Source organism: Aspergillus pseudodeflectus (assembly GCF_044049435.1).
Source record: "Aspergillus pseudodeflectus strain CBS 756.74 chromosome Unknown BJX68scaffold_3, whole genome shotgun sequence".
Lineage (NCBI taxonomy): Eukaryota > Fungi > Ascomycota > Eurotiomycetes > Eurotiales > Aspergillaceae > Aspergillus > Aspergillus pseudodeflectus.
This window is the reverse complement of record NW_027263779.1, coordinates 481,655-509,398: the sequence shown is the minus strand read 5'-3', so window position 1 is coordinate 509,398 and position 27,744 is coordinate 481,655. Positions and strand designations below refer to the sequence as shown.

Sequence of the window (27,744 nt, the reverse complement as noted above, 5' to 3'; positions counted from 1 at the left end):
CCTCAATCCTGAGATCATGCATGTCGCATGCCGGATACGGAAATACGTGGTCAATGGAGATGCGCAAGAAGCGAAGAAGGTAAAGGACGCTTACAAAGACACATTGGCAATGGAAGCTGTTGCAGTGAGTATAGCCTGCTCGAAGCCCCTCATCTTGGAATGGAAACTGGTTGGACCTTTAGTGACTTGTATACAGGCCGCAATCATCGCCCAAATAGCCATCACCATGATCAGTCTTCCCAACTTCGACAGCGTACATTGGGCCGCCACAGCCGTTGCATATTCGAGTCTTATTTGCGGAATACTGACGACATTTCTGGCCTTCATTGTTCAGCAGATTTTGAGCGACCTTCACAACCCCGAGGAAGTTCGCTCGTGGCTCACGACTACTCAAAGATCCCACAGCCTGCGCCAGATATTCGACACCCGATCTCGCTCTATCAATGCGACAGAGAAGAAAATCCCCTCGCTCAGATCGGCGGTCCTCTTGACGACCCCAGGCAAGCTACTCAGGTTGTCAATCCTGACCGCTTTTGCCGCACTCGGTATCTACTTGCGCTGCGTGTGGGACGCAGAGCTGGGCAACTTGCGAGGTCGTGACGCCAACTTTTGGGTCTTCCTCGTTTTCAGCGTTTTCTTGTTTGTAATGCTTCAGGATGCGTTCTTGCCGTTTTTGGTGGCCTCGTACCCCTCGTCTCGGTCTACCGACGAAGAGCTCCAGGATCTGGGCGATGGTGTGCCTAGGCCTCGGCTGGGGGTCAGCAGTACCATTGGCGTGGCTGCTGGGGCGGACGAGATCATACGAGATGCACTTGAGTCGTCCATTCGTGCTCAGGAAGAGAGCTTGAAGGCTCAGAAGGCATTGTTGGACTTAATAGATCGTCGATCATCTGGCACCACAACAGTCACGACTCTCCCACGGGTGTTGCTACGTTGACATCTCCCTTGACTATGACTAACTCACCTGTCCCACTGCGCGAGTGTCTGATATCTCGAGAAAGCAGTGTCAGCTCAACTTCCCAGGGTTACCTCCTCACAATCACGTACCGTCGGTAACAGACGCCTCCATCTTCACACTACAAATGCTCCGTTATAGTCGCATTGAATTAATCCTTTCATCTTCTCAGCTATGACACTACATCTCCAGGTCCTCATTCGCTTCAGACAATCTAACGAATCAGGACAAGCGCAGCTCCAGCAACAACCGAAGCAACCAAGCTCCCAACAACGCCACCCCAAGCGCCACCTGCACCGGTCGCACCAATTCTCCCCGCAGCATTCGTCTCACTGGGATCAGAGCTATTATCACCCTCCTGGTCCTCATTCTCACCATCTCCACCCCCACTCTCCGCCAAATCCGACGGCTTGTGCACAAACCGGATCAGGGCGAGCTGCGAATACGCGATGTAGTCGGTGGCCTCGCTACTCGAGAACGTCGTCGTTTCAACCGTCGCTGTTGTCGTCGCTGTGATAATGAGCAACTCCCCCTCTGTCGTCTGCCCGTCGTCTCCGGGGATGCCGGTCGTGTATGCCGCGATGTCCGACGCTGTGTAGTAAGATCTGCACGCGGTGGAGAATCTGTAGTCGGATAAGGCAGAGAGACATACGCCGCCTCCTGGGTAGGCCGTCGCTGATCTGTTTGTTCAATTCCTGTTAGCTAGCTTTCAACATAACAGAGCGATCTGTGCGCGTTGGTTTTTGAGCGGATGACAGTGGGAGAAACATACTCAGGACAACACCAAACCGCCGTCTCGCCCACATCCAGCAAATCAATCAACACATCATGATTATTATAAAACGTCGGCGCAGGCCCGCCATCCTCCGTCCCAGTCGGCACAGCAACAATCCCCGACCGCGAAACCGTACTCTCCCCACGAACCGCAACACCAACCGTCGTCCAGTCCGCCGGACACGCAATTCCGGGCGAATAATACGGGCCGATCAATCCATCGCCCGGTATATCATTTATCGCGATCGCGGTTTCGAGCGCGTTCGAGTCTGTCGGGGTTGGCGCGCAGAGCGCGTCGGTGTCCTGGTTGCAGTCGACGAAGATGGGGGCCTCGGGTAGGCCCGTCCTGGCAATGCCCCAGTTTGTCGTTGAGAGGCATGAGGCTGGGAGGGCAAAGTCTGTCGGGAGCGGGCCCCAGTTTGTGATTGAGTAGCCGAGGATTGATGAAGCGGTGGGCATTTTGGTGATGGCTGGCCTTTGGAGGCGTTGTGTTGTGCGGAGTCGGGTTGATTTGAGAGGGGCGCTGGGGGGTTTCGCGTGGGGTTCGGGGGACCACACGGGCTTTATACGCGCGGGGTTCAATTTAATTCAGGCGCTTGACCCTTGGCCCTTTGAGGCTCTTGGCTCTCATCAAAGTGCCTGCTTGGCGCGGCGCAGTGGCTTCATTGGTGTCCTTGGCCCGGCGAATACGAGGTCGGCTACGGGTTTAGGGTCCAGAGTCAGGTGAAATCTCCAGTCATACAAGCTCAATGGAGTTTGAACCTCACCCTTGAGAAACCATTCTGATTTGCCAGGAGAATGTACTCAACCTCAGCTTTGCGATGCAACTCCACATAGTCTCAAGGAGCAATAATCCAGGTCGTGTCAGATGTGCTTACACGCCTGTGACACCGAAGAGGAACCGCGGGCCAAGGGAAGCTATATGAAGCCACATTGGCATGCAGGACCCTGGAGACAGTAGGTTGCAGGAAGCCAAGCTGAGGCGAGGCATACGCCGGGATACGACAAATTCTCCTACTGGTTACTGCATTCCGTCACGGAAGGAAGGTGAAGAGCCGCACCCTATCAGGTCTGCTATATCTTCCTAGTCCTACACCCACCTTCACGGCCACTGGGCATGCAAGAAACTCTCCAATTGCTATTGTGACATCTATACTCAGTACACAGCAGTCTATACAAGGCTAAGATCCAACAACCGATTCCCAAACTCTATCAGATAATAGTCCCCGTAGACAAGCCCATGGTTCGCATACCTTCGCCTTGCGCCCTGGTTATTGTTCGCGGTGCCATTCTTCAAGATCGAGTCGAAGGTCACCCCGACCTCTGCGTCCTCAACGCGCAGATCAGCTCCCTCCCCGCCGCCGCCGATAAACTGGGCTTTCTCGGTGGCGAGGCAGAGGTCCACCGTATCGCGGACGATATCAATTGCTGCGGTGAGAAAGCGGCGCGAGAGGCTGTCTTGGCCCAGTGCTTTGAGTGCTTGAGAGAGGATGAGGAGTCCGTTTGCGGCGATGACGCCTGATGAGGAGTCTCGGAGGGGGTCGGAGGGGTTCTCGATTGGGGCATCGAAGTCCCAGAGTGGGACGTGACGGCCCTTTGTTGACTTTCGGGTGCCGGGTAGTTGGAAGGGGGGTTGTGCTGTTGAAGTAGAGGTAGAAGTAGAGGCACGCTCGATCTCGACACATGCGGGAGATGTATCGAGGCGGTGGAGGAAGTACTCTGCGACACCACATGCTGCATCGAGGAATGTTGTGTCCTTCGTCCACATGTATGTCTGCGCGTATCCAAGAATCGCCCATGACTGGCCTCGTGCCCAAGTCGACTCATTCGCGTAGCCCTGCGCTGTCCATCGCCATTTCAGCTTTCCTGTCGCGGGCTCGATATTGGCGACGTGGCATGTGGAATACAATTGACCCTGGTATCCTGAATTCGGAACGACTATCCCGTTTTCTGGACGGAGGTGCGTTGTAAGAAGTTTTCGTGCGTGGCTTGTCGCGATGTTCGCTAGACTCTCATCTCCTGCGTGTGCTGCGGCGTAGTAGAGCAGGTCCAGATTACAAAGACTGTCGATGATAATGAGCGAATTCTCAGTCTGGTCTGTCACCGTGAGCTCCTTCTTTACTAGGCAATCCCAGCTGCGGATCGCGCCGGATGAAGCCACATATCGCGTAGCTAGACTCCGGGCGGCTTGGATAATCGATCGGAGGCTCTGCTCGTTCCCGGTTAGCTCCCAGTCCCGTCTCAGGGCAGGCATGACGATGAACCCGATATCATGGGTATCCGTCCGAAACGCCATGCTGTGAAGTGACCTCGACCATGACTTGCCCAGGGAGCGTAGCTGAGCGCGGAGTTCCCGCACACCAATAGTCGAGAAATCAGAGCCCACTTTGATGGACTGCGGATGCTTGACGGATCTCTCTAGCAACGAATACAAACTCCCCGGGAAGAATCCACACGTCCAGAACTCCGGATCGCGAAACTCGTACAATCCCGCATTCGGTCCGCTTTGCGGGACGGTCTCCGGATAGGATAGTGGCACGCCGTTGATCTGGCTGAAGACGCTGGATTCTCGCATTGAGCGGGATGCTACCCGGATGATTTTGGCTAGGACATTCTCTTCGAAGAGCTCGGGGATTTGCGTCTTGAGGGCATAGTTGCGGAATGATTTGGGTGCCTCTTCCTCCGGATCGGTTTGGTTGTCTGATATTGAGGTGATGCTCGAGGCCTTGCGTTTCTTTGCTGTAGGGCCACCGAGGCCGGGGGAAGAGGAAGTACTCGGGGTACGCGAGGATGAATTCGACATGGTGAATGACAGTCGTCGACCTTATCAACAGCCCTGCACTCACTTTCTATCCGGCTCTTTATCGCAAACAAGGACTGATCCTGGAAAGCATATCCTGAGGCTCGTATAAACCCGGGATCGATAACGACAATCGGCGACAAATGCCAGTTTAGAGAAGTTGGGTACGCCACGCCATTCCTATCCGGTTTGGTCGAGTTATATTCCCCTCATTCGACAAGTAGTAGTTGCATTAGAAAGCAAATAGGTAGCATCGGGGTATTCCGCCGTGAATCCTCCGAACCCCGACTGCGATCCTCCGGCCCCCGCAAAATGCCCACCAGTCAGCGGAATCCCCTCCTCGGGGTGAGGCCGGCCCCGAGGCCGAAGGGCAGCGTCAAACACTGCTGCTTGTTTGGAGAAGTTTGATGAGATGACTTGTCAAGACACAATGGAGCGACTCTCTCCACCACCAGAAAATCTCATCCAAGATGCCACCACTACGCGGCTTCAGTGATAACACATTCGAGACACGGTCGGACCTCGTCCGAGCAGCCGTGGCTCTCCTCTCCGCACTCGAGCCGCACAAGAGCAAGGACAAAGCGAGAATCAAGATTTCTGTCGCGACGGCAGCTGGTTTTGATGAGACCGCAGCGCAACTTGAAGGTTTTGCACGCCCACTTTGGGTCGTTCCATTCCTGCTTAACGAGCTGCTCGGTGGTACTGTCGGTTTGGAATCATGGATTGCTGGTCTCATCGTCGGAACGGACCCAGGGTCTTCGGAGTATTGGGGTGACCTGAGTAACTTTGATCAGAGAATGGTTGAGATGGAATCGATAGCATGTGCGCTTCTAGCGAGGCCGGATTCGATCATTGGGAACCTGGACGACAGAGCAAAGACGAACCTTGCGAACTGGCTTCGACAGATTAACCACAACAAAATGCCGCAGAATAACTGGCTGTGGTTCCGGGTTTTCGTGAATCTTGCGCTCGTCAAGGTACTTAATGTCCCTCGAGAGGAGCTTCAGGGCCAGATCAACGAGGATCTCATGATTCTTGACTCATTCCAGCTTGGGGAAGGGTGGTCGAGTGATGGACTTTGGGGCGACGAGCGGAAGCAGGCAGATTACTACTCTGGTAGTTTCGCTATTCAATTTGCACAGCTCCTCTACATCCGGTTCGCTAGCGATGAAGATGAGACCAGGACGGAGATGTACCGTCAGTCAGCGAGGCAATTTGGTGCTTCGTACTGGAGGTATTTCGACAAAGACGGTAAGTTTGATCCAGGTCTCGTCGATATGTCCATGTGAATTAATGCTCCCAGGTGCTGCCATCCCATTCGGTCGGAGCATGACATACCGCTTCGCATTCGCTGCATTCTGGTCTGCGTTAGCATGCGCTGGAATCGAGTTGCCAGCACCATTGGACAACATCGGCGTGGCGAAAGGCCTGCTCCTCCGTCATCTCCGCTGGTGGTCTAAGCATCCCGACATCTTCAACGCAGACGGCACGCTCAACATCGGCTTCACTTACCCGAACATGTACCTGAGCGAGAATTACAACTCTCCGCAATCCGTCTACTGGTGTCTCAAGAGCTTCATCGTGCTGATGCTCCCGGAGGACCACGAATTCTGGAAGGCCGAGGAGTTGCCACACCCATCATCTTTGCCTTCTGTCGAAGTGGTCTGGCCCCCACGACAGATCCTTTGCAATACCCCCGAACACCACTTCCTTCTCTCTTCAGGTCAGATGACGAGAAAGTCCCATAAAGCACGGGAGGCGAAATATGGCAAGTTCGCTTATTCTTCTGCGTTTGGGTTTAGTGTACCCTGTGGGCCGCTTCTCGAGCAGATGGCGCCGGATAGCACGTTGAGCGTGTCCCATGACGGAGGCGAAACTTGGAAAGTCAGGTCGGAGCCGGGCAATGAGCGGATACTATCTATCAAGACATCGGAGAGCTCCAGGACTATATCGGCCCTGGCTAGTGAGTGGCGACCATGGAGGTATCTGGACGTTACCATCACGTCTGTACTGGTTCCGCTGATGGAGGTGTTTCCCGGGTGGCATGTCAGGGTACATCGGGTGCAACTAAACGGATTTGATCAATCAAGTCTGGCTGATAATGCACTAGAGCTCGTGGACAGTGGATTCGCCCTTGACGCAGAGACTGCCGAGGGCGCGTTTATTCCGAACACGGAATCGTTGGTGGGAACGGAACACGGATGTTGCGTGGACGGAACCAGCTGCCTGTTGAGATCGCGTGCCGGGACTGCTGGAATTGTTGATCTGACCCCGCAAACCGAAATCTCCGCCTCCCAGCAAGCCAATGTTAAAAGCAAGGCATTCATGCTCAGAGCGGACCCGAACACGAACCTCATCGTATCAAGAACTTTTATCCCTTCTGTACGGCACGATGTACCTCCTGTTGGATTGGACGGTGGTACCCGAGCAGGACAAGCGACGAGTGGCCGAGAATTGTGGCTTGCAACCGGCGTGTTTGCCGTTGCCGGCGCAGCCAGCGTTGACCGACAGACAGTCCTTGATTTGTGGCGTAACCGGCCGAATCTCAAAGTGAAACTTGTTGACGATGACCTGGAGATCACAGTCTTGTGACGCAGTTTTGCTCCTCCCCGGATGAAAGCATTTGATCAAGTTTGAATTGAAGTGTCTTGGCAAAACGTGGGAGTAGGATAGCCATTTCATGCTGCACGTTGAATCCACTTTATATCGAACGTCCATACACATTTTTATTCGCACCTCTGATTGGTTGTTTGTGCTCTAGATCATAGGCTGTTCGGCCCGGCAATCCGTCGTCGTTGAATGATGGTTGCTGCCTCGTTATTGCATACACGCGGATATATATCTCATCTCCCTTGGGAGGGACAGAACTTAGCGACCCGAGATTTGAATCATCATCCCATGACCTGCATAATGAAGCGGCATGTATATTCAATTCCTCAAGTTAATGCAAATCTCCGTCGACTACGTACGTATCCAAGGGAGTGGTGACTCGACAACTTGGACCAGGCCGCGCGGGCGCGGAGAAGCGGACATGGTCCGACCAACTCGGGTACCTGCCCGAGCCTTACAAATTCTTCGCTTGGCATTCATCCTCAACCACGGTTTGCCGCGAGTTCAGTGTTGACCAGGAGGTGAGCTGGTGAAGTCGGTTTTTCTAGACAAGCATGATGCGGAGACTGCGATCTGCCATGGGGACCGTCATTCGTTGAGTGACGGGTCGCAGAGTCATGGACACTAGCTCGCGGACGGAAATTTGCTCTGCCGACGATGGCTGCCGGCAATGCGCGAGTCAGGCGCGAGTCCTGCACTTTTCCCGAAACGGGGCGACGCGCTGTTGGGGCCCCGAATGCCGAGACCGCGACTCGAAACTGGCGATTTCGGAGCGCGGGGAAGACGAACCCCAAGATTCGAATCTGCAGCTTACGGGTTTGCAGTTCTCCATCCCCCAAAGTTGGATCTTCATTTCATCGAGAAACCCAGTGTCTCTCCTGGTGAGAAGAGAGTTTGAAAATCAGATTGATTCGGCCCCATGCCAAGCGTATACGAGGCTTCCGGCAGGGGTCATTGGCCACGAGACGCGCGCGCCCGAAAGTCAAAAGCCCCTAAGCAACGAATCCAGGATTTAAAACAGCCACCGCGCGCCCTCGCCTCTCGGCTTCGATTGCCTGGCCGAAGCCTTCCAGCCGGAAAACCTCCCTCATCGCCATCTTGCCAAGAGAGCACCGCTCGTAAAGACGTGGTTTCTGGGAGAGTCGGGACCAAAACAGGTGTCACCTGCATTCTTTTAATCAACTGGAGTGGCTCCCAGCGAAGAGACTGGACCAAGCAGAAGCGTTGCATGGGGCTCCTCCACACTTGCTCCAGGTTCCGGACGAGAGGTTTTGTGGAGGTCTCCCCAGCCGGCTAAACTTCGGGCAAACTTGCTCAGGACTGACTCGGCCCTCGGGAGCGCTGGCGCTTCTCTTTTGCGAGTTCGAGTGTATAAGACCTTGACGAGGCCGTTGGGGCAGTGGACCTATCTACTGCATACCAGATTCAGAACGGACTGGGATATAGCGCACGAAAATGACGGCCCGAAACTCCGAGGACCATGTTGATGGTCAATCAGCAGTAGCTGCTACTGCGAAGAAGATCTGGTGGAAAGACCCTCAACTACGTCGACTCAACTTCTGCCTGCTCTCGCTGACACTACTTTGTAAGTGGGCTGACTATTCGTTGTGACCGTATACTAATCTCCTCGTCATGCAGCCTCCTCAAACGGCTTCGATGGCTCATTGGTCAACGGTCTCCAGTCCCTGGATAGCTGGATGAACTTCATGCAGACACCTGACGGCACATGGCTCGGGTTCATCAACGGCATATACTGTGTTGGCTGTCTCGTCTCACTATTGCTCGGTGGATGGGGATGTAACAAATTCGGACGAAAGCCCTGCATCTTCATTGGAATCGTATTCCTCACAGTCGGCGGTATTCTCGGTGCCGCTGCTCCAAACGACAGTGTCTTCATTGTCTCTCGTGTGATCATCGGTCTGGGCTCTGGCTGGGTCAGCACTGCGGGACCTCTCTTGCTGAGTGAGATCGCCTACCCGGATTTCCGCAGTGTCACGAGTGCGCTCTTCATGGTTGGATACTACATTGGCGCGGTCATTTCGTCCTGGGTCACTTTTGCAACCCGCGATTATACCTCGTCATGGTCTTGGAGACTGCCAACCCTCCTGCAGATCCTTCTTCCTATTATCGCTGTTCCCGGACTGTTCATTACACCAGAGAGCCCCCGTTGGTTGATTGACAGAGACCGTATTGAGGATGCTCGCAAGGTGCTGGCGGATCTTCATGCTGGTGGAGACCAAACCACCCCGCTCATCTCCTCCGAGGTCAACGAGATCCAAGGCGCAATCGTGGCAGAGAAGGAGGCCAATGCATCCGCAAGCTACCTCGACATGATCAAGACCCCAGGAAACCGCCACCGTCTACTCATCACAATCTCCCTGGGCATCACCTCGCAGTGGTGCGGCAATGGTGTCGTCTCCTACTACCTCGCCATGGTCCTCGATACTGTCGGCATTACCGAGACTAGAGATCAGCTGCTCATCTCTGGCTGCCTTCAGATCTGGAACTTGGGATTCGCCGCCGTTGGTGCATCCCTGATTGAACGAGCTGGTCGCCGCCCGCTCTTCCTGACCTCTGCCGGTATCATGCTGACCAGTTACATCATCATCACCGGTCTCTCTGGCGCGTTCGCCGAGACCGGCGCCGCTGCAACGGGTACAACCGTCATCCCCTTCATCTTCATCTACTTTGCAGGATACGATATCGCGATGTAAGCCCATCAACCTTGGTTTCCCCCAAAGCCACTTATTCACCCATGACTAACTTGCTTTTCTTTCAATAGGACCCCCTTCCTAACCGCCTACCCCTGCGAAATCTGGCCCTTTGCGCTGCGCTCGCGCGGTCTCAGCGTCGCCTGGCTCTCCGCAATCTCCGCGCTCATCTTCAACACCTTTGTCAACCCCATTGCGCTCGCGGCCATTGCGTGGAAGTACTACTTTGTCTTTGTCGCTGTCCTCATCGTTTACAGCTTTATTGCCTTCTTCTTTTACCCGGAGACTAAGGGATACAGCCTCGAGCACGTGGCGTTTGTCTTTGATGGCGAGCAGGCGGCTGTTGGTGGTAGTATTGGGGAGAAGGCGGCTATCAAGGCTGAGAAGGAGGCCGAGGATACGCAGGTTGAGCATGCTTAGATGGAGCGGGGATGATGTCCTGTAGATGATTGGTTGAGATGCTACGATCTAGATTCTAGAAATGAGAAACGTGTTTATTATTCGATCTGGTCAAGGCCCCCTCCCCATCTCATCCCGATCCATATGTCTACAAACGATAGATGAAGCCCGACTGAAGCGCCCGCGCTCCGGAACCTTATGCACAATTTCGGACCGCCGCTCAACCTCCAGGTAGTATACTTTCTAAAGCGGATCTCAAGAAAGTGGACTGATCACTAATCAGCCCATCGCCTCACAGTTCTCGTATCCTCTGGTCTAACCTCGCAGGCCGAGATCATGATAGCAAACTGACTACCACATTTAAGAAAATCAGAGTGAGAAATGGAGTGTTCGTAACTGAAGTAATTAGGCCACGGCCTCAAGGCGTCCCCGAGTTTGTGGTGCCTATCCGCTATATATCTTATTACTTGCTTGATTTCAATTTGTTTATTATCATGAAGAATAGAACTATTCTGCCTGACCTGTTGATTACTATTCGAGTCCACTGTCCGACGCAGCGCCTTTTGCTTAGAAATCAAATGAATGAAATAAGGAGCAATGAAGTCAGATGTTAGTTGGGCGGATAGAATATATAAAGCCTTCCTTTCCAGAATACTAGCAAGTCACAATAGCAACCTCCCCAGCTCACACTAACACTACGCAATGGACCTCACCCAAATCCCTAATGGCGAATTCGTCATCTACGGAACAGTACAGACCTTCTCCCCGGGACTCATTCCCCTCACCTCTCATCCTCTACTAACACCTCCACCCGCCACAGCTCACGGTGACCCCCGGCACAGAAACCCGAGCCGCCTCTTTGATCACCCAAATCGCAACGCAGGTCAAATCCCACCAGGGCACGGTCTACTACTGCATCACGCAGGACCCCGCGAACCCGCGCCTGTTCCATCTCTTCGAGAGGTATACGGGCAAAGATGCGTTTGTGGAACACGCTCAGCTCCCGCTTGTGAAGGAGCTGTTTGGAGTTGTGGATGATTTCAGGCCTGTTTTTGTGGAGGTTGCGCAGGAGGCTTGAGGGGATTTGTTTTTCGTCGAAGGATTTCGAATACATACTAGGCGGTCATGTTGACTTGGGTGTTGCCTGCGATAGTTGTTCGGATATTGACGACCTTTCCATGGTTGTGCGTCCTACTTGGTGATTATTAATCGTCACTGCTCATTCAACTAATCATGGATCCACCTTTTCACTTACCCTTACGAGTAGACCCTGTTTTGTAAGTTGCATATAAGAGTATCAGCACCGATGCTAGTAGTAGCTGGCAGAGAACCACACGTCGCGAATCCGGAGGGAGGGACGGGTATAGAGAGAGAAAGTACGAGTCGTTCAACAGTTCGACGGAGTTAATGAAGCTTGCTTCCTATAATGGTATATCTTTATATAGCAAGCCGGAGGCAAATAACCCTTGGATTCGTGTTTCTTCACTCACGAGCTTTGAGAGTTACTCGAGTCAGTGGTCTTCCAAAGGCCGCTTGTATGTCACAGTCGGAGACTTGGAGGGACTCGGATGGAAGTTGAGTCATGAACTAAGCTGAAAGGGAGCGGTCGGTGAGATTGAATACCCTAGATCGAGGCTTGAAGAAGTCAACGCCATGAGGTCATCGTTTTCACTAAGCATTTGCCCTGGGCTTGGGCAGTTCTTCTCGCCACATGGTGGGCGCCGGCAGACCCACAGCACCATCGAGATATTACGTGAAAAGCAAGATGGTTACCCATATTTCAGGGACTATGGACGGGATACTCTCATGCTTAATCATTTGCGAACCACAATATACCGTTCTCTACTACTATTTACTATGCAATTGTTCGATCTATCCAACTTCCGGAATCCCCGATTCATCGGCCTCGCCGGCAACGTTCTTGCAAGACTGGACCCACTACCATGAACCCTGAATGACACCAGTGGGCTCATATTCTAGACCCTACTCTCATGGGTGGCCTGGGAGCTCCGTAGGAAGAATATAGCTTGCACCGTGGCAATGGAAGTCATACGCGGCTCGCAGTTCGGGCAGATCGTCCGCATACTTACGAACCACCGAGTCTTCAACCTGAAGAGACCAGCGACGAGACGTGCCAGAATTATCTCGTCCGCAAGGGCCCTGTCGACGAAGGAAATGTCTCGTGGCCTCGCTCGTCTTCTTTGGGTGGACGGGGGAACTCCGCGTCGGTCCAGTCGGTTCAGTGGATCGTTCCTATCGTTGCGTCGATGTTCCTCACTTTTGGGAGTTGTCGGATCATTTAGTGTAATTTTCACCTCCTCTATGGGTGCGTATCCACGGTATGCGGCGTCTGTTCTCGCGGGGAATGATTTTATGCGCTCATCTTTTGGTGCCAAATTTCCATTGTTTGCGACAGCAATGTTTCATAATCTAGGCGTGAATTGGGCGCGTATGTTACTGGGGTGTCTGACTGTGCTTTTTGTGCTGGCGCCGTTTATCCTGCTGAGGTATGGGAGGAGGTTGAGGATGGCGAGTAACTATACGCGGCATAATACTGAAGACTATATTGCGAGCATAGAGAATAGGGTGCTTTTTATAGAGTTCGATGTACCAAAATCTCTGTAGTTTGAGGGTCAGCTATTTGTTCCGCAGAACGTTCTGACACACCTGCGTGTCATTCATGTAGGCTTCCTATACCTATACCTTGCAATCCCAACTGGTCTTTTTTCTCTTTTGTCTCCTTCGCATAGCCATCTTGATCGCTGAGTCTTCTCCTAGTCCATCGCCTCCGAGCTCTAAGATTGCCATGCCCACGGTGCTCTTTTGCCGTACGTGCCACCAGCAGAATCCGGAGCGACTTGGTCGGAGGAGCTCTTTGCGACAGCGACTGCACGATGGCCACCTTGGACCTTGGCCAGTCTCAATGTCTCGGCACCAAGAAAGAAAAAGTCGACCATCGGCTTTATTCCCCGCTCAACGGCTGAATTCGACCCTTATCAAGTCGTCGGACCCCATATTCCGGTGGGGATGGTGTGCTCGGAGGGACGATCGCCCGGGGTCCATTGGAGATTGTCCGAGCGCAGAGAGCAACTGGAGAAACCCCGCACTCCGCCTTAAGCTGTCCGGGGTCTCGCTCGTCGTACGATCCAATCACAACCATCCTGCAACGGCGCTGGCTGAGGTCTATATAAGATGGAGAGAGCAGGACGATCATCGTTTGAGACTTGATTCACTCCACTTCCATTCCCGCGCGACGTTGAGGATCGAGAGAACGCGACCGCGACAGAACCAACACAATGACCGACGTCGTTAGGGGCAAGACCTCGCTCGACCAGCCCATGGCTGTCGATACACCGAATGCGCCTGCGGCCTATGATGAGGTAAAGGTTGTGGAGGATACTGAGAAGGATGCCGCTGCTGTTCCCAGCTCCGCGAACAAGCCAAAGCCTCGCTCGCTGTGGGTTGCGTGGCTTTACCTGTTCGACTGGTACCCGAGCCATTACTCCAAGGAGGAACGCAGGCTTTTATTCAAGCTGGACTGTGTTCTGCTCCCGCTTTGCTGTCTTATATGTGGGTTTCTGAAAGCTTCTGAGGAACCAGCGGCTGACTTTGGCAGACTTCATCAAGTGGCTTGACCAGGTCAATATCAACAATGCGTATAACTCTGGTATGAAGGAGGAGCTGGGGCTCTATGGAAATGAGTAAGTTATTTCTTTTTGGCTACGGGGCGTAGTCGACTAACGCCCTCTAGGTACTCTCTCTTCGGCACCTTCTACAACATCGGCTACATGGTCTTCGAAATCCCCTCGATGATGATAATGTCGCGCCCGAAATTCTCCCGATACTTCCTCCCCACAATGGAAGTGTGCTGGTCCGTCCTAACCTTCGCCCAGAGCCGCCTCCGCAACAAGCACGACATCTACGGCCTGCGCTTCCTCCTCGGTGTCCTCGAAACCCCCGTCTCCTCAGGAACAATGTACGTGCTCTCATCGTGGTACCGCGGCGACGAGCTCTTTAAGCGTGCCGGTGTCTGGTTCGTGTCTAGCAACCTGGGCTCGTTTATGGGCGGACATCTCCAGGCTGCAGCGCAGGAGACGCTGAATGGTGTCCATGGGATGTCCGGGTGGAGATGGCTGTTTATCATCGATGGGTGCATTAGCTTGCCCATTGCTTTTATCAGCTTCTTCATGTTCCCGGGGTTGCCGTCCAGTCCGAAGGTGTGGTGGTTGACTGATGCGAACCATAAGCTGTGTGTTTCGCGCATGCGCAATGAGGGTGTGAGGGAGAGCAGAAAGATTGGGAAGCGTATGCTTAAGCGTGTCTTTACGCACTGGCATTTCTATATCGCGGTTTTCACCTACATCTTGTGAGTCTCATTTCGCAGCCGCAACCGCAAGGGATGGCACTGCTAACCAGTGTGACTTTCTCCAGCTTCCAATGCACATCCTACGTCGCCGGCCAGATGATCCTCTGGCTCAAAGAAGAAGCCGACATGAACGGAACCTGGACCGTCTCGCAGATCAACCAGATCCCCACAGGCGTACAAGCCGTATCCATCTTCGCCGGTATCCTCGCAACCTCGCTGGTCATGGTGTATCCATTCTGGGCGGTCATGTCGGTCGTTGCCTCGATTTTGCTCTTCGGAAATGTTTGTCTCCTTGTTTGGGATATCCCGGTCGGACTTAAGTGTATGGCTTTCCCGTGTCGTTTTTGTCGCTTGTATGAGGTGGGAAATTTGGCTAACTGTCGCAGTCACCGCGTACTATCTCCTCGGATTCACCTCGTGCGTCACGCCGATATTATTCCCATGGGTGAATATGGTGATGAAAGATGATTCTGAAGCCAGAGCGTTTACATCTGGTGCAATGGTACGCTCACTGGCACTCGACACCCCCCATTGTGAACTTACCTCCTAACACCCTTTCTCTCTAGATGACATTCGGCTGGGTCTTCTTCAGCTTCTACCCGATCACCGTCTTCCCCGTGGTCGAAGCGCCCAAATGGCGCAAGGGATACACCGTGAACACGGTCTTTGTCATCTGCTGGTGGACGATCTTCATGTTTGGCCAGTATCTCTGGCGGCGAGATGTCAAGGCCGGCAAGTACAGTAGTGGCGAGTATGCGGTCAAAAACGAGGAAGAGTCGGAGAATGATAAGATTCGGGATGAGAAGGGGGAGCCGCTCGAGCATGTCGAGTTCTCTGCTGGCGGGGAGGCGGGGAAGGAAGGGAGGGTTTGAGTGTGTGGTAGTAGGGAATAATTGTGGCTCACCCTGCTGCCTTGTCGTGGGAAGGACAGGATAGGAACAGGGGACAGGGCGTCTCTGCATGGATATTGGCATTGGGATGTGTAGCGGATTAGCTTCCAGGGATTTGGCACTCTAATGATATGTCTATGATTCTCAGTGGCAAGGTGCTACCCAATGGCGTGCATTTAACCATCGAGGCCGAGTCGTGACCAAAGTGGATCATTCACTCTACAAACCAGGACTGAGTCCCTTGATGAGGCACTCTCCTACAATGCTCCTTCACTGCCATGGCCCTTCGCACCGACTTGTACCTGTTGAAAACTTATTTTGCCCTGCAATCACCCACTGCCGTCTACATTGAGGCCATCGAATCCTCGCTGGTGAGGTCTTCTCTTTCGTGTGTCTCTGAATCTACTTCTAGCATATGTTGCCTTGACCATTTCCAAGAAACCTCAAGCTACGACCACCTATCTTCCAATTTTCTGCCCTCGATCACGCGCGTGTCTAATCTTTGCATTATCCTGCTGGCAGGGGACAAGAGATCCCAAAGGTAACCCCAAACCTGCGAGCAACAACCTAAACTCGAATCTCTGAGAAAGGGGCACTTGAAAGAGCGCAGTGCGACCAAAATGGCCCCGCCTTTCGGCTATCAGGAGGCCGACCTCTAGACCCCTGAAGAGTTAGATAGGCTCTTCAATCTCCGAACAGCTCACGCCGAGTTAACATGGCCCGAATTCCACTCCGTAAGTCATGATGCTTTGGTCCTTGGCCATTACCTGGCAAGAAGCCTGGAGTTTCTTTTATTTCCGTTCCTACTAATATTCAATTTTTGCGAATAGAGGAACTTTTTTCCAGAGAGGACACAACTGTCCTTGTCGTCGTAGTGGCATCGTATGGGGTAGAGCAGAGACCTCCCCCTTACTAGCTATGTACGCCGGCGACTGAATGCTATAGCGACCGGAAAACGTGGAGTGAACAACGCGAGTATGGAAGCGGGTGACGCTAGGAGTACGGGGAGTAAAGATATGGAAGCTGCTGTCCACAATGTCGACGGGAGAAGTCAGCAAAGCAAGAGGAGAAGGTCCATGTGGACTATAGAGTCGAGCAGCGACTCCGACGCTGGAGATATTGACCACGATGGTCATACAAGATGGGTAAGTGGCTGACTATCGTTGCCTGAGATGGTGGTCTTGGTTGACTAACCTTTATTCTAGCTGACGTCTCGTTCTAGCCAGGCACGAACTACAGCACTGCAGGCCTCGTTGCCGGACAAAGGAGCCGGTGAGACATTTCCACAACCATCAGGCATAGTTCAAGCATCGCAGCAAAGCAAGTCCCGTGCCTCCAAGCGGCAGTCAAAATCCATCGGCCCTAGGCCCACTACACGGTTCTCCACCCCAGAGTCAGAATCTGGTGTTGTTTCGGATGGGGACATGGTGGACCGAGAGAGATTGCCTGACCGAACCATTCCAGAGATTCGCGCGATCAGAGACAAGACCCGGCAAGGGAATACTCCATCAGAAAAGCGCGCATAGCCTTCACAGACGCCACAATCCGCTTCCTCGACTTCCTCTCATCCGACACAATCTGCACAGCTTGGTAGTCATACGCACAATCATAAGCCTTTAGCTCGGCGTTCCGATGCGCCTCCTACCGCACAGCGGTCTACCAGCTGTAGGGCACACACACCGTCCGTGTCAGAATCCAACCTTTCTAGAAATGGACCCAGACAATTACTGCCTGGGGGCCAAGGGGACAGAGAGGTATCTCCCCGTCAGGGTGTCAACCTCATGGTTTTGATACCCATGCCGCAGCCAGGCCCTCCTGCTGCGCCGTCGCAGCGAGTCACATTGGCCGCACTTGTTGAAAGCCAGGGTGAAGCGGAAGAGCTGGGGACCGCATCATCAACGAGTGAAAGAATCAAACAATCTGACCGACCTCAACGGCCTGAAACGTCTGAGAACGGCCAGAAGCATCAGAACAACTCACCCTCGACTACAGCGCAAAAGTCTCAGGATGCTACTGCTGAACATGGTCCGGACAACCAAGCTAAGTCATCTAACAAAGCTCCAAAGCTAGAAACACGTCTGGCGGTAGTAGAAGCCTCTCCCAGCCTTTTCATAGATGTAAGGGGTGAGACGCGTAACATGGCACAGCCTCAGCTCCTGTAAAGCGAGCGGTCTAAACCATGCGAGAGCTCCACGCTGATACTACTAAGCTCAACTCTCACGGCGAATAATATAGATCAGTACTACCATACCAGTATAGAGGCAATTCGCTTTGGAACTCGAAATCTGGAGAGTTACTACGCCATGAACGACGAGCAAATTGCGGAGAACAAGCTGCTGAAGGAGGCAAACCAAGGGCTACAGTCCCTTATCCGCCAGGCTTTTACTGAGAACGCCACGCTCAAGAAAGAGGCGGCAGAAAACAAGGAAGAATTAGACAAGCTCCTGAAGGAGAAGAAGAGATAGGGGGAGGATATACAGAACATAGGGAGGATAGCTAGAACCTGTAGGACTCTTGAGGAACTTGTAAATTCCCTGTCAGCACCTGATAAGAAGAGCTGACACGTCCTTGGTAAATCTGAAGACTTGCAGAACGGAAATATTGATCTGAACATTTCTCCTAGGATTTGTTGTGACAGCCTAAGCGGCTAACCTGGGGTGTAAGGAAGGGTGTGAATTCGGGCCTTGTTGCTCATACCAGAGAGTCACAATCTTCACTAGATACATAGACAAATTCAACCAATCAAATAGGGATTTTGCCTTATATTTAAACAATCTCTATTCACTTTGCACCTCCTCAATTGTATTCTTTGTTGTTGTAGGGTTGTGTTTGGTATTTTGAGCAGTTATTCTGCTCGTGGACCCACCCACTTTTCAGCCGTCTGTATCCCAGACCACCGTCTCCGTCCTGAAAAATTCTTCTACTCTGTCTTTCTTCCTTATGTCGACTGGTGATTTTATTTTCTCAAAGATAGTTAAAGCCCATATGCTTATTGTTGCTTCTCCACTGTTCCAAACACCCGACTTTCCATATTGACGCGCCTCGCCTACCAAAGGCCGGGAGTAACACAAGAGAGCCCCCAGGCCTACGAGCCACAACCAGCCCTCCTTCCACAGATCTAAACCACCTATTGTAAGTGTTGAAGCCAGCCTGCCTTATCAACATGTCCTCACCACCCCGCAAGCTTAATATTTGGGGGCTCCAGGTCACGAATGCACGGCGCCCTTCGTCTCCTGCACCTACGCTCCGCAATCGAGAGTTACCTCCTATGGCGCGCAAGGAAAGCAGCTCTCAGAATCCAGACGGAAGCAGAGGCAGAAAGCGGGGAATTGGTGACGTGGAGGCTAGAGACACCACCGGTGGCCGGCGTGGGACGGGCGTTAGAGATGTCGAGACGGCCGGCCAGGGGGGCGCGCAGACCATTAGAAAGGCCACTCCCCGTCAGAAGCAACATCGATAGTCGTCCCACCAAGAGGAGCAAGCCCGATGACACCCCGGGAGGAGGCAGTCTTTTACCCGCTGAGCCCAATCACAATAACATTTACAACAAGCTGGTGAGTGGCTAAGTTCTATTACCCTAGCCGACCCTATACCTGTCCAGTTACTGACATGCGACAAGTTTGATCCGCGCGTTAGGCAAACATCTCTTCCTTCGGAGCGTCCTGCTAGGCCCGGGGAACCGAATGCCAAATTTACATGGCGTTCCTTCGGAGTCAGGCTTCATGCTTCCAGGATAGCGAGAGAATCGGCCTCTTCTACTGCAAACTCAAGGTTATTAGGTACCCAGAGAACCAGCTTCGCTTCTGAGTTTGACAAACCACTGAGCGCCATAGATAGAGCTAGAACCTCTCCGCCATCCCCCAATATGCCATTGACGAAGCCGGCAGGAACCACTGCTCCTCCGCTTCCCAAAAGACCTTCACAGACACAAAGATTATCATCTTCCCAGCCCACTATTCCGAAACCGTCCGTCCCAAACAAAGGGCTACCGGATTCTAATCCGTGCGTCCAGTCCAACACTGTTGCGGAACCCGCCCATCTGGCACGTCCTGCTAAGCCCCCTCCACTTGGTGGAAATGCAGCTCGCGAATCTGAGCAGCCGAAGGCTATAGGTGCCGGTTCGGACATTCCCACGCCTCAACCATTCCGGAAGTCAGAAAAACCGTGAACCACAGTCTGGCTCGTCAAAACATTGAGTCAATGGTCGTAGCACGGGCGCCGCAGACCCTTGGTCCTGATTCCCCACGGCAGGACCTGCAGGACCTGCAGGGAAAGCCAGCCGCGTCTTCCTCTGTAAAGCAGGATAAGGGAAAACAGGCAGAAGATGCATCAAGGGTGAGGGAGGACGAACCATCATCTCTTCAACCTCTTGGACCGTCGGGAGCATCTGAGAAAGATTAGAATAATCCTCCATTTTCCGCGGTACAGACGCCGCAAAATGACGTCGCTGGGTCAGTTAATGTAGCTCAGGCTACCTCACCGGCCGAAGACCCGAAGCCAGCTATCTCTCCCATGACACCGGAGAACCCGCCAAGATCGTTCAAAGAGCCTGACAGTTCGACGCTACCCCTCTCCGAGCCTCGCTCGCATAGGGCTCAGTTATCCAGTCCGGCTGATATTTCCGTTCCAGGAGCCTCGGCGCTGACAAAGTCCGAGGCTGATAAATACTATCATACAGGTATGGAATCAATCCATGCTGGTATTAGCCAGTTGGCACGATATCACGCATCTATGAGCGCACAGTGGAGGTCAGAGAAGAAAGGCTTGGAGATGAGAACAAGTCCCTTTGTGCGTACGTTGAGGAACTTTCAGGGAAAGTCCAAGCGCTCGAAGCCCAGCTGGCAGTACAGACGGGAGAGGTGAATAAGCTTAGAGGTGATAGGAAAATATGGGAGGACAAGAAACAACAGATAACTAGTGCTTTGAAGATGCTTGAGGATCCGTAAGCCTGAAGGCAGATGAGTCGGTGCCTGACAAGGAAAAACGAGGAATCCTTGACTATGATGGATTTGGGACAGTCGACTTCTAGCTCTGAAGGAACAGTTACTTCACTTGAATCCTGGGAGCTTTTTGAATACAAATAGATTGCTACCAGGCATAGGTGATAATCCAGCTATCTTCATCCACTAGGCATGTTGAATGTTTCAACCTGGAGATCCTACACCCCTTTGCGGGGGAATTGCCCAATATTCGTGGTAAACAAGAGCCTGGAGACTAGAGCGTGAGAGTTGGAATCTTTAGTACTTTGTATGAATCACACAGACATGGTTTTATCTTCTCGAGGGGTTATCTATTAATGCGTACTTTATGGCCTTGCAGTGCCTTTGTGTTTAGTGCTGGCTGTTTTTGAGGTCATTTTGCTCATGGATCCCGCCGAGTGTCTGTTTGCCTGCGACCCAACTCCGCAATCCCACGTCATTCCTCTGTGTCTCTGACCATCTATACTCTCCGTTATTACACCTATCTTCCAATCCGAAGTCTTGCAACCCGGTGCTGCTCTGCGCTGCGAGCAGCATGTCTTTTCTCCATGAGTATCGTGATCCTTGGGGCCTCGAGGATTCAGAAAGTCTGTTGAATCTGCGGAACAACACGCCGACCTAACGTGGGACGAGTTCACAGCGGGAAGCAATATCCTCCGCATCGTTTTTCCTCCTCGCACCATTGGCACTTTGATGTCTGCGGCGATGCGAGGACCTTATGAATCTGTTGTTATTAACGATCTATCTTCTGCTAGAGAATCTTCTTTCCGGGTCGATCGAAAGAGTCCCTGCGGAAACGCTGGCAACGCACCAAAAAACGCCGAGAGCATTCTCCGACTCCGAGTTCTATCCGCGTCGTACACATCTATCAGACTCGAACTGCCACAAGCCGTGGATCTGATCAGCAGAGCATAAATGCTAGTCCAAGGAGGAAACGACGACGGACAGACGGATAGCTTGATGACAATAGGGCCGCAAAACGCAGGATCCGTGATGGATATGGAGATAGTGAGGGCGATGGCAAGACCAGGACGAGAGGTCGGGACAAGGGGCGCGAGGTCCTTCCGACCAATATGAAGGGGGAGGAGCTAAAGGATCGAAGAGAGTCTATCAGCACTGTGAATACCACTAGTAATTCGCATCTGGATGCCGGCGATATCGACCCTGGTGGGCATCGGAGGCTAGTAAGTGGATGATTATCCAAGCTCGTGAGCTGCTATTTCCTAGGTTGGTTGCTGACCTTTGTCTAATTCAAAGCTCGCGTGAGGCAACTACACGTTCCGCCTTTACTGACTTCTTTCAACGCTGAGCCCAACCCTAGTTGCCCCTCCTCACAGCCCTCAAGCAAAGCTCCAGGATCGCCGCCTGCCCCTTCTTGTCCGTCTATAAAGCAGGAAGAACCGAACACACCTACTCGTACTACAGACCCATTCCGTCCTTTAGGATCGACATTAGTTTCGATTGGTGTTGAGACGGTAAGCCTCTTACTACTATTCCTATTTTCCCTGTCGAAAGCCTTTGCTAAGTTCTCCTGCAGTGTCTCCAAGACCCCACTGGTAGATACTGCGCGCGCATTTCCTGCAAAGCTTTCTAGCACATCACCTCAGTCAACATTTCCGCACTACTCTAAGCCCAGTATAACCTCCGAACAGAAGAGTCCGACACTCTGTATCAAGCACTTCGCGGTCGTCGTGAATACCGCTCCGAGCTTACAGCCAAAACTTGCAAGCGCTGCTCCTACCACCTCGCGAGCCCCGAAGTCAAAGCTTCCAATGGCTGGTCAGATATCACCAATGGGCGAGGACCGCACCCATACCAAGAGCTCGCCCCGCCAGAACATTGAGTCTGTTGCCGCGGGGCGGACTTCATCGACAAGTCCCCTACCTTCTTCTCCATCGCAGCAGAGCTCATTTGTTTCTCTGGTTGAGACACGGGACAGAGTAAAAGGACTAGAGAAGACAAATGAGCCAAGCAAAGATTTCAAGCGTCCTGTACAGTATTTCGCACTTCCTGGAACATCCGAAATGGATCAAAATGATACTTCGTCGACGCAGATAGCTCGGCATGATTCTGTTTCAGAAGATGAATTCGAACGATTGCAGCGAACTCCATTCTCTAGCGAAGGCTCAGAGCAGACTGCACCCTCCGCGTCACCGGCAACCATATCTACTCTCCGAAAACCCTGAATTAGAAGGAAAAGTGGTTCAAAGTCTCAGACCCCAAGAGGGAATACTGCGATACCTAGTCCGACCAGGATCCCGTGCGCGCGCTACGAGAGCAATCAAATCCAGAAAGGGCTGATATAGACAGACTCTTCCAGCGGGGCTTGCAGGCCCTTTGTCAGGGAATCAGAGATCCAGTAGAGTACTACACGGACATCGACGAACAACAGGTCTCGGAGCACAAGATACTCAAGGAAGCAAATCTGTGTCTTCGGTCTTCTGTTCAACAGCTGGCCACTGAGAACACTGCACTTAAGAAAGAGCTGTCTGATATTACTGCATTCAATAAACAGCTGGCTGAAAATGCTGAAGAGTTGAAGAAGCTCAAGGAGGATAGAAAGAGGTGGGAGGATGGAATACAAAAGATCCGGAGTGCGTTTCAGACACTTGAAGCGCTTGCTAAGTTTGATAACGGAGGAACCGAAGATCAAATGGCAGGGTAAATGTGCTTTTTGGCTATATGCGGGATTGTTTGTGCTCACAGGCGGAAGATCGTATAGTTTGCGGGACTCGATCTTGCTCTGGGATCTTAGCTGAACCTCACTTCGCTTGGTCGTTGACTCCAACATCTCTGTCAGTCCTTGGTCTCGGTGGGAATCCAGTCCCTTTCGTTGTTCCTGTATGTAAAACCGAACCATTGGCGGCCTCGAAAGACATTGCTTTGCCAACGATCCACGCTGAATCCACCTCATAGTGACCGAGCATTCTTGAGGGGAACCTGAACTTCGAGAGGTAGCAGTGAATAATAGGTGGGTCCTGGGAATTTTGATATTGCCTCACTAATCTCTCGTGGCCCGTCAGAGCTGTAGTGCCACAGCTTATACGTTGTTTGCTAGTCGTTTTGTCTGTGGAAAGTTCTATCATACGAATAGAAACCTCTTTGTATCGCACAGCTGTATCTACTAACGTCAAGCGCTAGAAGATTTCTTCCATCAAAAAAAAATTCTGGTCAAGGAAGATGGGGACTACCTTTTCTCCCAGAGATTCGCGCCAATCTACAACCCGTGTGCTGCCGACCAGCTCCCGCATCATCCACCTCCGTCTTCCCTGTGTTGCTCACCATCTCATCGCGCAAATGCAGATTGCTTTCTTCTTTCGTCTTACTTCCTTCCGAATTACACCAGGCCTACGACTGAGCATAATCCCATACCACAAAATCCCTCTCGAACTAACAAGAACGCGCCAATCTCTCCCTTCATCCGTTCCGTCACCAGTTCTGTGCCAGAATGCCCGGTCCACCCCCCGGCTACACGCCATGGAGCCAAGAAGAAAGGGACAAACTTATAAAGTTGAGAGATGAGTACTCTGAACTGTCCTGGAAACAGTTTCACAAGGCGAGCACTGCCTTTCTTGCTCACCACATTCCCGCAGTGTCTTCCGGCTTGCCATCCACCATAACACAAGTCCTATCGTGGGTTTCCTTTGCTAACATCCTATCTTGCCATGATTCTAGTTAGAACTGTTCCCCGACCGCACGAACGGTGCGGTTATAGCCATGTACAACAGGATGAAGCTTGAGATGGCTGAAATGAGCGATAATGAAGGCGAGTCCGACGGCAATACTGGTGATGCGGGTGAGAGCGAGGCGGAGTCATCCGCTCCAGAGAAGATGTCTAAAAAGGACGAGCTTATAAAACATCGTCTAGCTGCGGATAACAAGGGTTCAAAGCCTCTGGTGGAGTATGACACAACCGACAGCGAGACGGATGCAAAGGGCACGAGCACAGATCGTGATTCTCTTGAGGTATATGCCTGAGCCAACGCAGCGTGCTCTCCGCTATACTAGGCTAACGCATGCTTTATACCTAGTTCGACCCTCGCACCCCCCGGCCAAGGAAACGCAAACAAACTCGTCTGGTTCAGAGCCAGAGCCCACGTCCAGATTTCAGCCGCCGTCCCACCACTCCGTTCTGGATACAGGCACAACAGAGAGCAATGACGGCCGCCGGCATAACTCGAGACGCAAATCCAGTCCTGCAATCCCATACTCTCCCTCCAGCAAGCGAATACGCTCCGAGAATACACTTCCGGGTCACTTCAAATACCGACTACTCGGCCGACGACACCCAGTTGACGCTCGGAGAACACCTCAAGAAGATAGAGGGGCAGAATTTAGCCATGCATAAAGAGATTGAGGAACAGATCCACAGACTCAAGCGGGAGTCAACCGCTGCGAAGGAACGCTCGAATCAGGCGGGGACGCTGCTTAGAAAGCTACAGCAGTTGGGGGGCTTGCTCAATCTAAGTCCTTCAGAGGTATCTACGTTGATCGATATGATTAAGGCCAGCGAGTTCAGCCATGCGGGTACAACCTCAGGATGAGCGTGGGGTTTCTCTGACTTGCGGGGTTCAAAGGGGTATGGATGATGCTAATATTGCTTGACCATGAAGATCGGTGAGAATGAGATTTTGTTGGTTTGTACTTCGAATGCTTTAATTGACGGTTACTTTAACAAGATTGCTCATGCCTAGTCTTAGGTTGTTCAGTCACTTCCATGGCATCGTCTTTGTCTGAATAAGGTGTTAGCACGCAAAGGCGTGACGCTTTTATATCACTTTGCTATCACCTCTAGTGCCTACTCATGGAAAGTCTTTTTCTTCCCGAAACCAACCAGGTACGCTGGTGAAGATAGAGCGCGCTTTTTTTTCTCCCGGACATGCGCTCTCCTTCACCACCTCCGTCGCCTGCGGCCAGCATCGCGAGCCTTCCCCGTCTCCAGTATATCCTTCACCAGCATGGAGGTCCCCCATTCAATCCTTCTCGCCAACGTATACCGATCTCCACGTTTATCTCCCTTCTTTCCAAGGCAACTCTCGACCGAGATCTGGTCACGAATTCATCTGCAAGATCCATCAGAATCAAACCGCGGACCACAGCAATCCACACATCACGATCCATATATCAACCTGCTTGTGCACCCCTATAAATTTACTGGACGACGTCATTGTAATGACTTTCCGTAGGCAAAAACGGGCCCCATGGACCGAAGAAGATAAGCTGAAGCTCCTGGTCTTAAAGGATGAGCACCCTGATCTCACGTGGGACGAATTTCTTGAGGTAAGCCACTCGGTCCGCGCACAGGGCGTCCGGCGCCCCCCGTCTTTCCCGCCCTCCGACGAACAAGCCACTGATCAGGAACTTTACTAATGCTCCCTCTTGCCATGGATATAGTTGGCACCCTTTCCTGGTCGCACCAAGGCAGCCATCCAAAACATGTGGCACAAGTTAAGGGGCAGGAACGCCGAGGAAAGCGACGCCGACAGCGAGTGGGAGGAGCAATCGGGGGACGAGGACAACGATGAGGATGAGGGAGAGATAGCGGCGGAGGCAAAGACCGTAACCGATACCGCCGTGAACAAGCCGACGAGGGGACTGATCGAATACGAGTTGACTGGCAGTGAGACAGATGCCGTGGACTTGGGGAAGGCCGGCGATAGTGCCGCGGTAGGTGCCAGCAGTGACGGCGTTTTGTACCGAGGATAATGGGCTAATGCATGCATGGGTGGCGCTCAGATCAATTCTCCTACTTTACCTTCGAAGAAACAGAAACAGCAGCGATCGAAATCATTTCCTGCTACCGGCGCATCTCAAGACGTCAAAATGGATCCACAATCTTGCTCTACCACTCTGGCCACCGGGCCTTGGTTTCCTACTCAGCACCCGGACACTCCCAATACCTTTCGCTCGCCAGATACCCTTGCGAAACCGTCCCCCCAGTTAAGCTTGGGAGAGCATCTGAGACAGAGGCAGCTCCAGAAAGCAGGTCTGCACAAGGAACTCGAAGTGAAGATTAAATCTCTAAAGGCACAGTCAGATGCCGTCCGGGAACAGGCGGAGGCGGCAGCGGCCCTCTACACCAAGTTGCAGCAACTAGGGGGGTTACTGAACCTCAGTCCTTCGGAAGCGGATACCCTGATGGTGATCATTCGGGCCAGCGATTTTACCACTACTCCTACACCCACGAACTGAATTACAGATGTTCTGCAGTTGCTGGATATCGCACGATGTCAAGAGGGTTGACGCGGAGGGTTGGTGGAACAAGAGTTTACAAATACTCAAGTTAAAGGCTGAAATTCAGAATACCAGAATACCTAAATCTCAATCATACCGGAAAGAACGTAACTGTATTATCATATAAACTTCTCTAGTATCTTCCCGTAGGCCTCTTCCTCTCTTTTTTTATCCAAACGCGTGTATCCGACCGCAAGACAGATCGAACAAACTTCGAAGCAAAATGACGTGGCTAATCACTCAGGACAATCACAGGATTCTCGTCGGCACATTCATTACCTCCATTGCTCTGACGTAAAGAAAAATTCCAAGGCTCAGGTGTGTCCATCGCCCTAATCCACTTGTACAGACTTGACCTATCAAGTCTGAGGAGCTTCTCCGGCCGCTCCAAGAACCTCTCCGCCCTACCGGAGTTTCTTCTAGCCTTCGCCGCCTGCTCCTCGAGCCTTGCGATCCTATCTGAGATTGCGCTTTGCTGGTGCTGAAGTGCCTGAATCTCGTCTTGGAGTCGAGCGTGCTTGTCGACTTCGCTGGAGCGAATGCGCTCAAGCCTTTCGCCAATGTTTTCCTTGTTGGGCTCTGTGGCGGGTGTGTATAGTTCTCTGTAATTCTGCCCTTCAGCTGGGAAGCCTGCACGAGCGCTTGGCTGCAAGGGTACGTCAAGAGGCACGAACTGTGATTTCGGTTCATCCGCGTGGATCGAAGTTCGGCTTGGGTGTCGCGTGTTTGTGGATGCAGGGCTCAGTGGTGGCCCAGAATACGATGACCACAGCACAGTGCGATGGGACCCCTTGGCAGCATTTTTTGAAGATCGGCCAGCTCCCCGCGCCCTCTTTCCTATTGGGGAGCCCTCGAATGTCGTCCCGGCCACCAACTTGCGTTTCTGTACGGAGGTGTTTGTGGCTCTTCTGGCCAACGGCGAAGGTTGAGAGGTCTCCACGGCATTGGTCCGTGGCCTGTAATCCGCATTGTTTCCCGTCTGCCGTTTCAAAGCGCTCCGTGTTGGTCGTTCTTCAGCGGGAGCTC

At 52.5% G+C, this 27,744-nt stretch overlaps 11 protein-coding genes across 11 annotated transcripts; 9 read left to right on the top strand and 2 right to left on the bottom strand.

Annotated features, from left to right (window-relative positions):
- Positions 1–16: 16 nt before the first annotated feature.
- BJX68DRAFT_261791 (uncharacterized protein) lies at positions 17–937 on the top strand (the record flags this gene model as incomplete). Its single annotated transcript, XM_071044257.1, has 1 exon — positions 17–937. One exon carries the CDS (start codon positions 17–19, stop codon positions 935–937), a length of 921 nt encoding a protein of 306 aa, XP_070904287.1.
- Positions 938–1,095: 158 nt separating this feature from the next.
- On the bottom strand, positions 1,096–2,246 carry BJX68DRAFT_226160 (uncharacterized protein). Its single transcript, XM_071038464.1, has 2 exons — positions 1,728–2,246; positions 1,096–1,635 (listed from the first exon to the last, which is right to left on the bottom strand). The coding sequence occupies exons 1-2, from the start codon at positions 2,186–2,188 to the stop codon at positions 1,170–1,172; spliced, it is 927 nt and encodes a 308-aa protein (XP_070904286.1). The 5' UTR covers positions 2,189–2,246; the 3' UTR covers positions 1,096–1,169.
- Positions 2,247–2,900: 654 nt separating this feature from the next.
- BJX68DRAFT_276706 (Six-hairpin glycosidase-like protein) lies at positions 2,901–4,738 on the bottom strand (the record flags this gene model as incomplete). Its single annotated transcript, XM_071048167.1, has 1 exon — positions 2,901–4,738. The coding sequence occupies exon 1, from the start codon at positions 4,530–4,532 to the stop codon at positions 2,901–2,903; it is 1,632 nt and encodes a 543-aa protein (XP_070904285.1). The 5' UTR covers positions 4,533–4,738.
- Positions 4,739–4,934: 196 nt separating this feature from the next.
- Positions 4,935–7,144, top strand: BJX68DRAFT_276704 (DUF2264 domain-containing protein). The gene is made up of 2 exons (XM_071048166.1): positions 4,935–5,780; positions 5,833–7,144. The coding sequence occupies exons 1-2, from the start codon at positions 5,000–5,002 to the stop codon at positions 7,119–7,121; spliced, it is 2,070 nt and encodes a 689-aa protein (XP_070904284.1). The 5' UTR covers positions 4,935–4,999; the 3' UTR covers positions 7,122–7,144.
- A 1,450-nt stretch (positions 7,145–8,594) lies between these two features.
- Positions 8,595–10,270, top strand: BJX68DRAFT_252318 (general substrate transporter; the record flags this gene model as incomplete). The annotated part of the gene is made up of 3 exons (XM_071042538.1): positions 8,595–8,724; positions 8,778–9,849; positions 9,922–10,270. The coding sequence occupies 3 exons, from the start codon at positions 8,595–8,597 to the stop codon at positions 10,268–10,270; spliced, it is 1,551 nt and encodes a 516-aa protein (XP_070904283.1).
- A 681-nt stretch (positions 10,271–10,951) lies between these two features.
- Positions 10,952–11,327, top strand: BJX68DRAFT_261786 (putative quinol monooxygenase; the record flags this gene model as incomplete). The annotated part of the gene is made up of 2 exons (XM_071044256.1): positions 10,952–10,999; positions 11,070–11,327. 2 exons carry the CDS (start codon positions 10,952–10,954, stop codon positions 11,325–11,327), a joined length of 306 nt encoding a protein of 101 aa, XP_070904282.1.
- Positions 11,328–13,545: 2,218 nt separating this feature from the next.
- On the top strand, positions 13,546–15,487 carry BJX68DRAFT_261785 (major facilitator superfamily domain-containing protein; the record flags this gene model as incomplete). The annotated part of the gene is made up of 6 exons (XM_071044255.1): positions 13,546–13,819; positions 13,866–13,950; positions 14,001–14,615; positions 14,681–14,937; positions 15,002–15,117; positions 15,182–15,487. 6 exons carry the CDS (start codon positions 13,546–13,548, stop codon positions 15,485–15,487), a joined length of 1,653 nt encoding a protein of 550 aa, XP_070904281.1.
- A 995-nt stretch (positions 15,488–16,482) lies between these two features.
- Positions 16,483–17,031, top strand: BJX68DRAFT_261784 (uncharacterized protein; the record flags this gene model as incomplete). Its single annotated transcript, XM_071044254.1, has 2 exons — positions 16,483–16,650; positions 16,711–17,031. The coding sequence occupies 2 exons, from the start codon at positions 16,483–16,485 to the stop codon at positions 17,029–17,031; spliced, it is 489 nt and encodes a 162-aa protein (XP_070904280.1).
- A 270-nt stretch (positions 17,032–17,301) lies between these two features.
- Positions 17,302–17,970, top strand: BJX68DRAFT_261783 (uncharacterized protein; the record flags this gene model as incomplete). The annotated part of the gene is made up of 2 exons (XM_071044253.1): positions 17,302–17,663; positions 17,715–17,970. 2 exons carry the CDS (start codon positions 17,302–17,304, stop codon positions 17,968–17,970), a joined length of 618 nt encoding a protein of 205 aa, XP_070904279.1.
- A 3,587-nt stretch (positions 17,971–21,557) lies between these two features.
- BJX68DRAFT_261782 (cell division protein ZapB) lies at positions 21,558–25,028 on the top strand (the record flags this gene model as incomplete). Its single annotated transcript, XM_071044252.1, has 4 exons — positions 21,558–21,668; positions 22,730–23,078; positions 24,164–24,450; positions 24,516–25,028. 4 exons carry the CDS (start codon positions 21,558–21,560, stop codon positions 25,026–25,028), a joined length of 1,260 nt encoding a protein of 419 aa, XP_070904278.1.
- A 628-nt stretch (positions 25,029–25,656) lies between these two features.
- Positions 25,657–26,676, top strand: BJX68DRAFT_261781 (SANT/Myb-like DNA-binding domain-containing protein; the record flags this gene model as incomplete). Its single annotated transcript, XM_071044251.1, has 3 exons — positions 25,657–25,764; positions 25,879–26,151; positions 26,221–26,676. The coding sequence occupies 3 exons, from the start codon at positions 25,657–25,659 to the stop codon at positions 26,674–26,676; spliced, it is 837 nt and encodes a 278-aa protein (XP_070904277.1).
- Between the last annotated feature and the right edge of the window lie 1,068 nt (positions 26,677–27,744).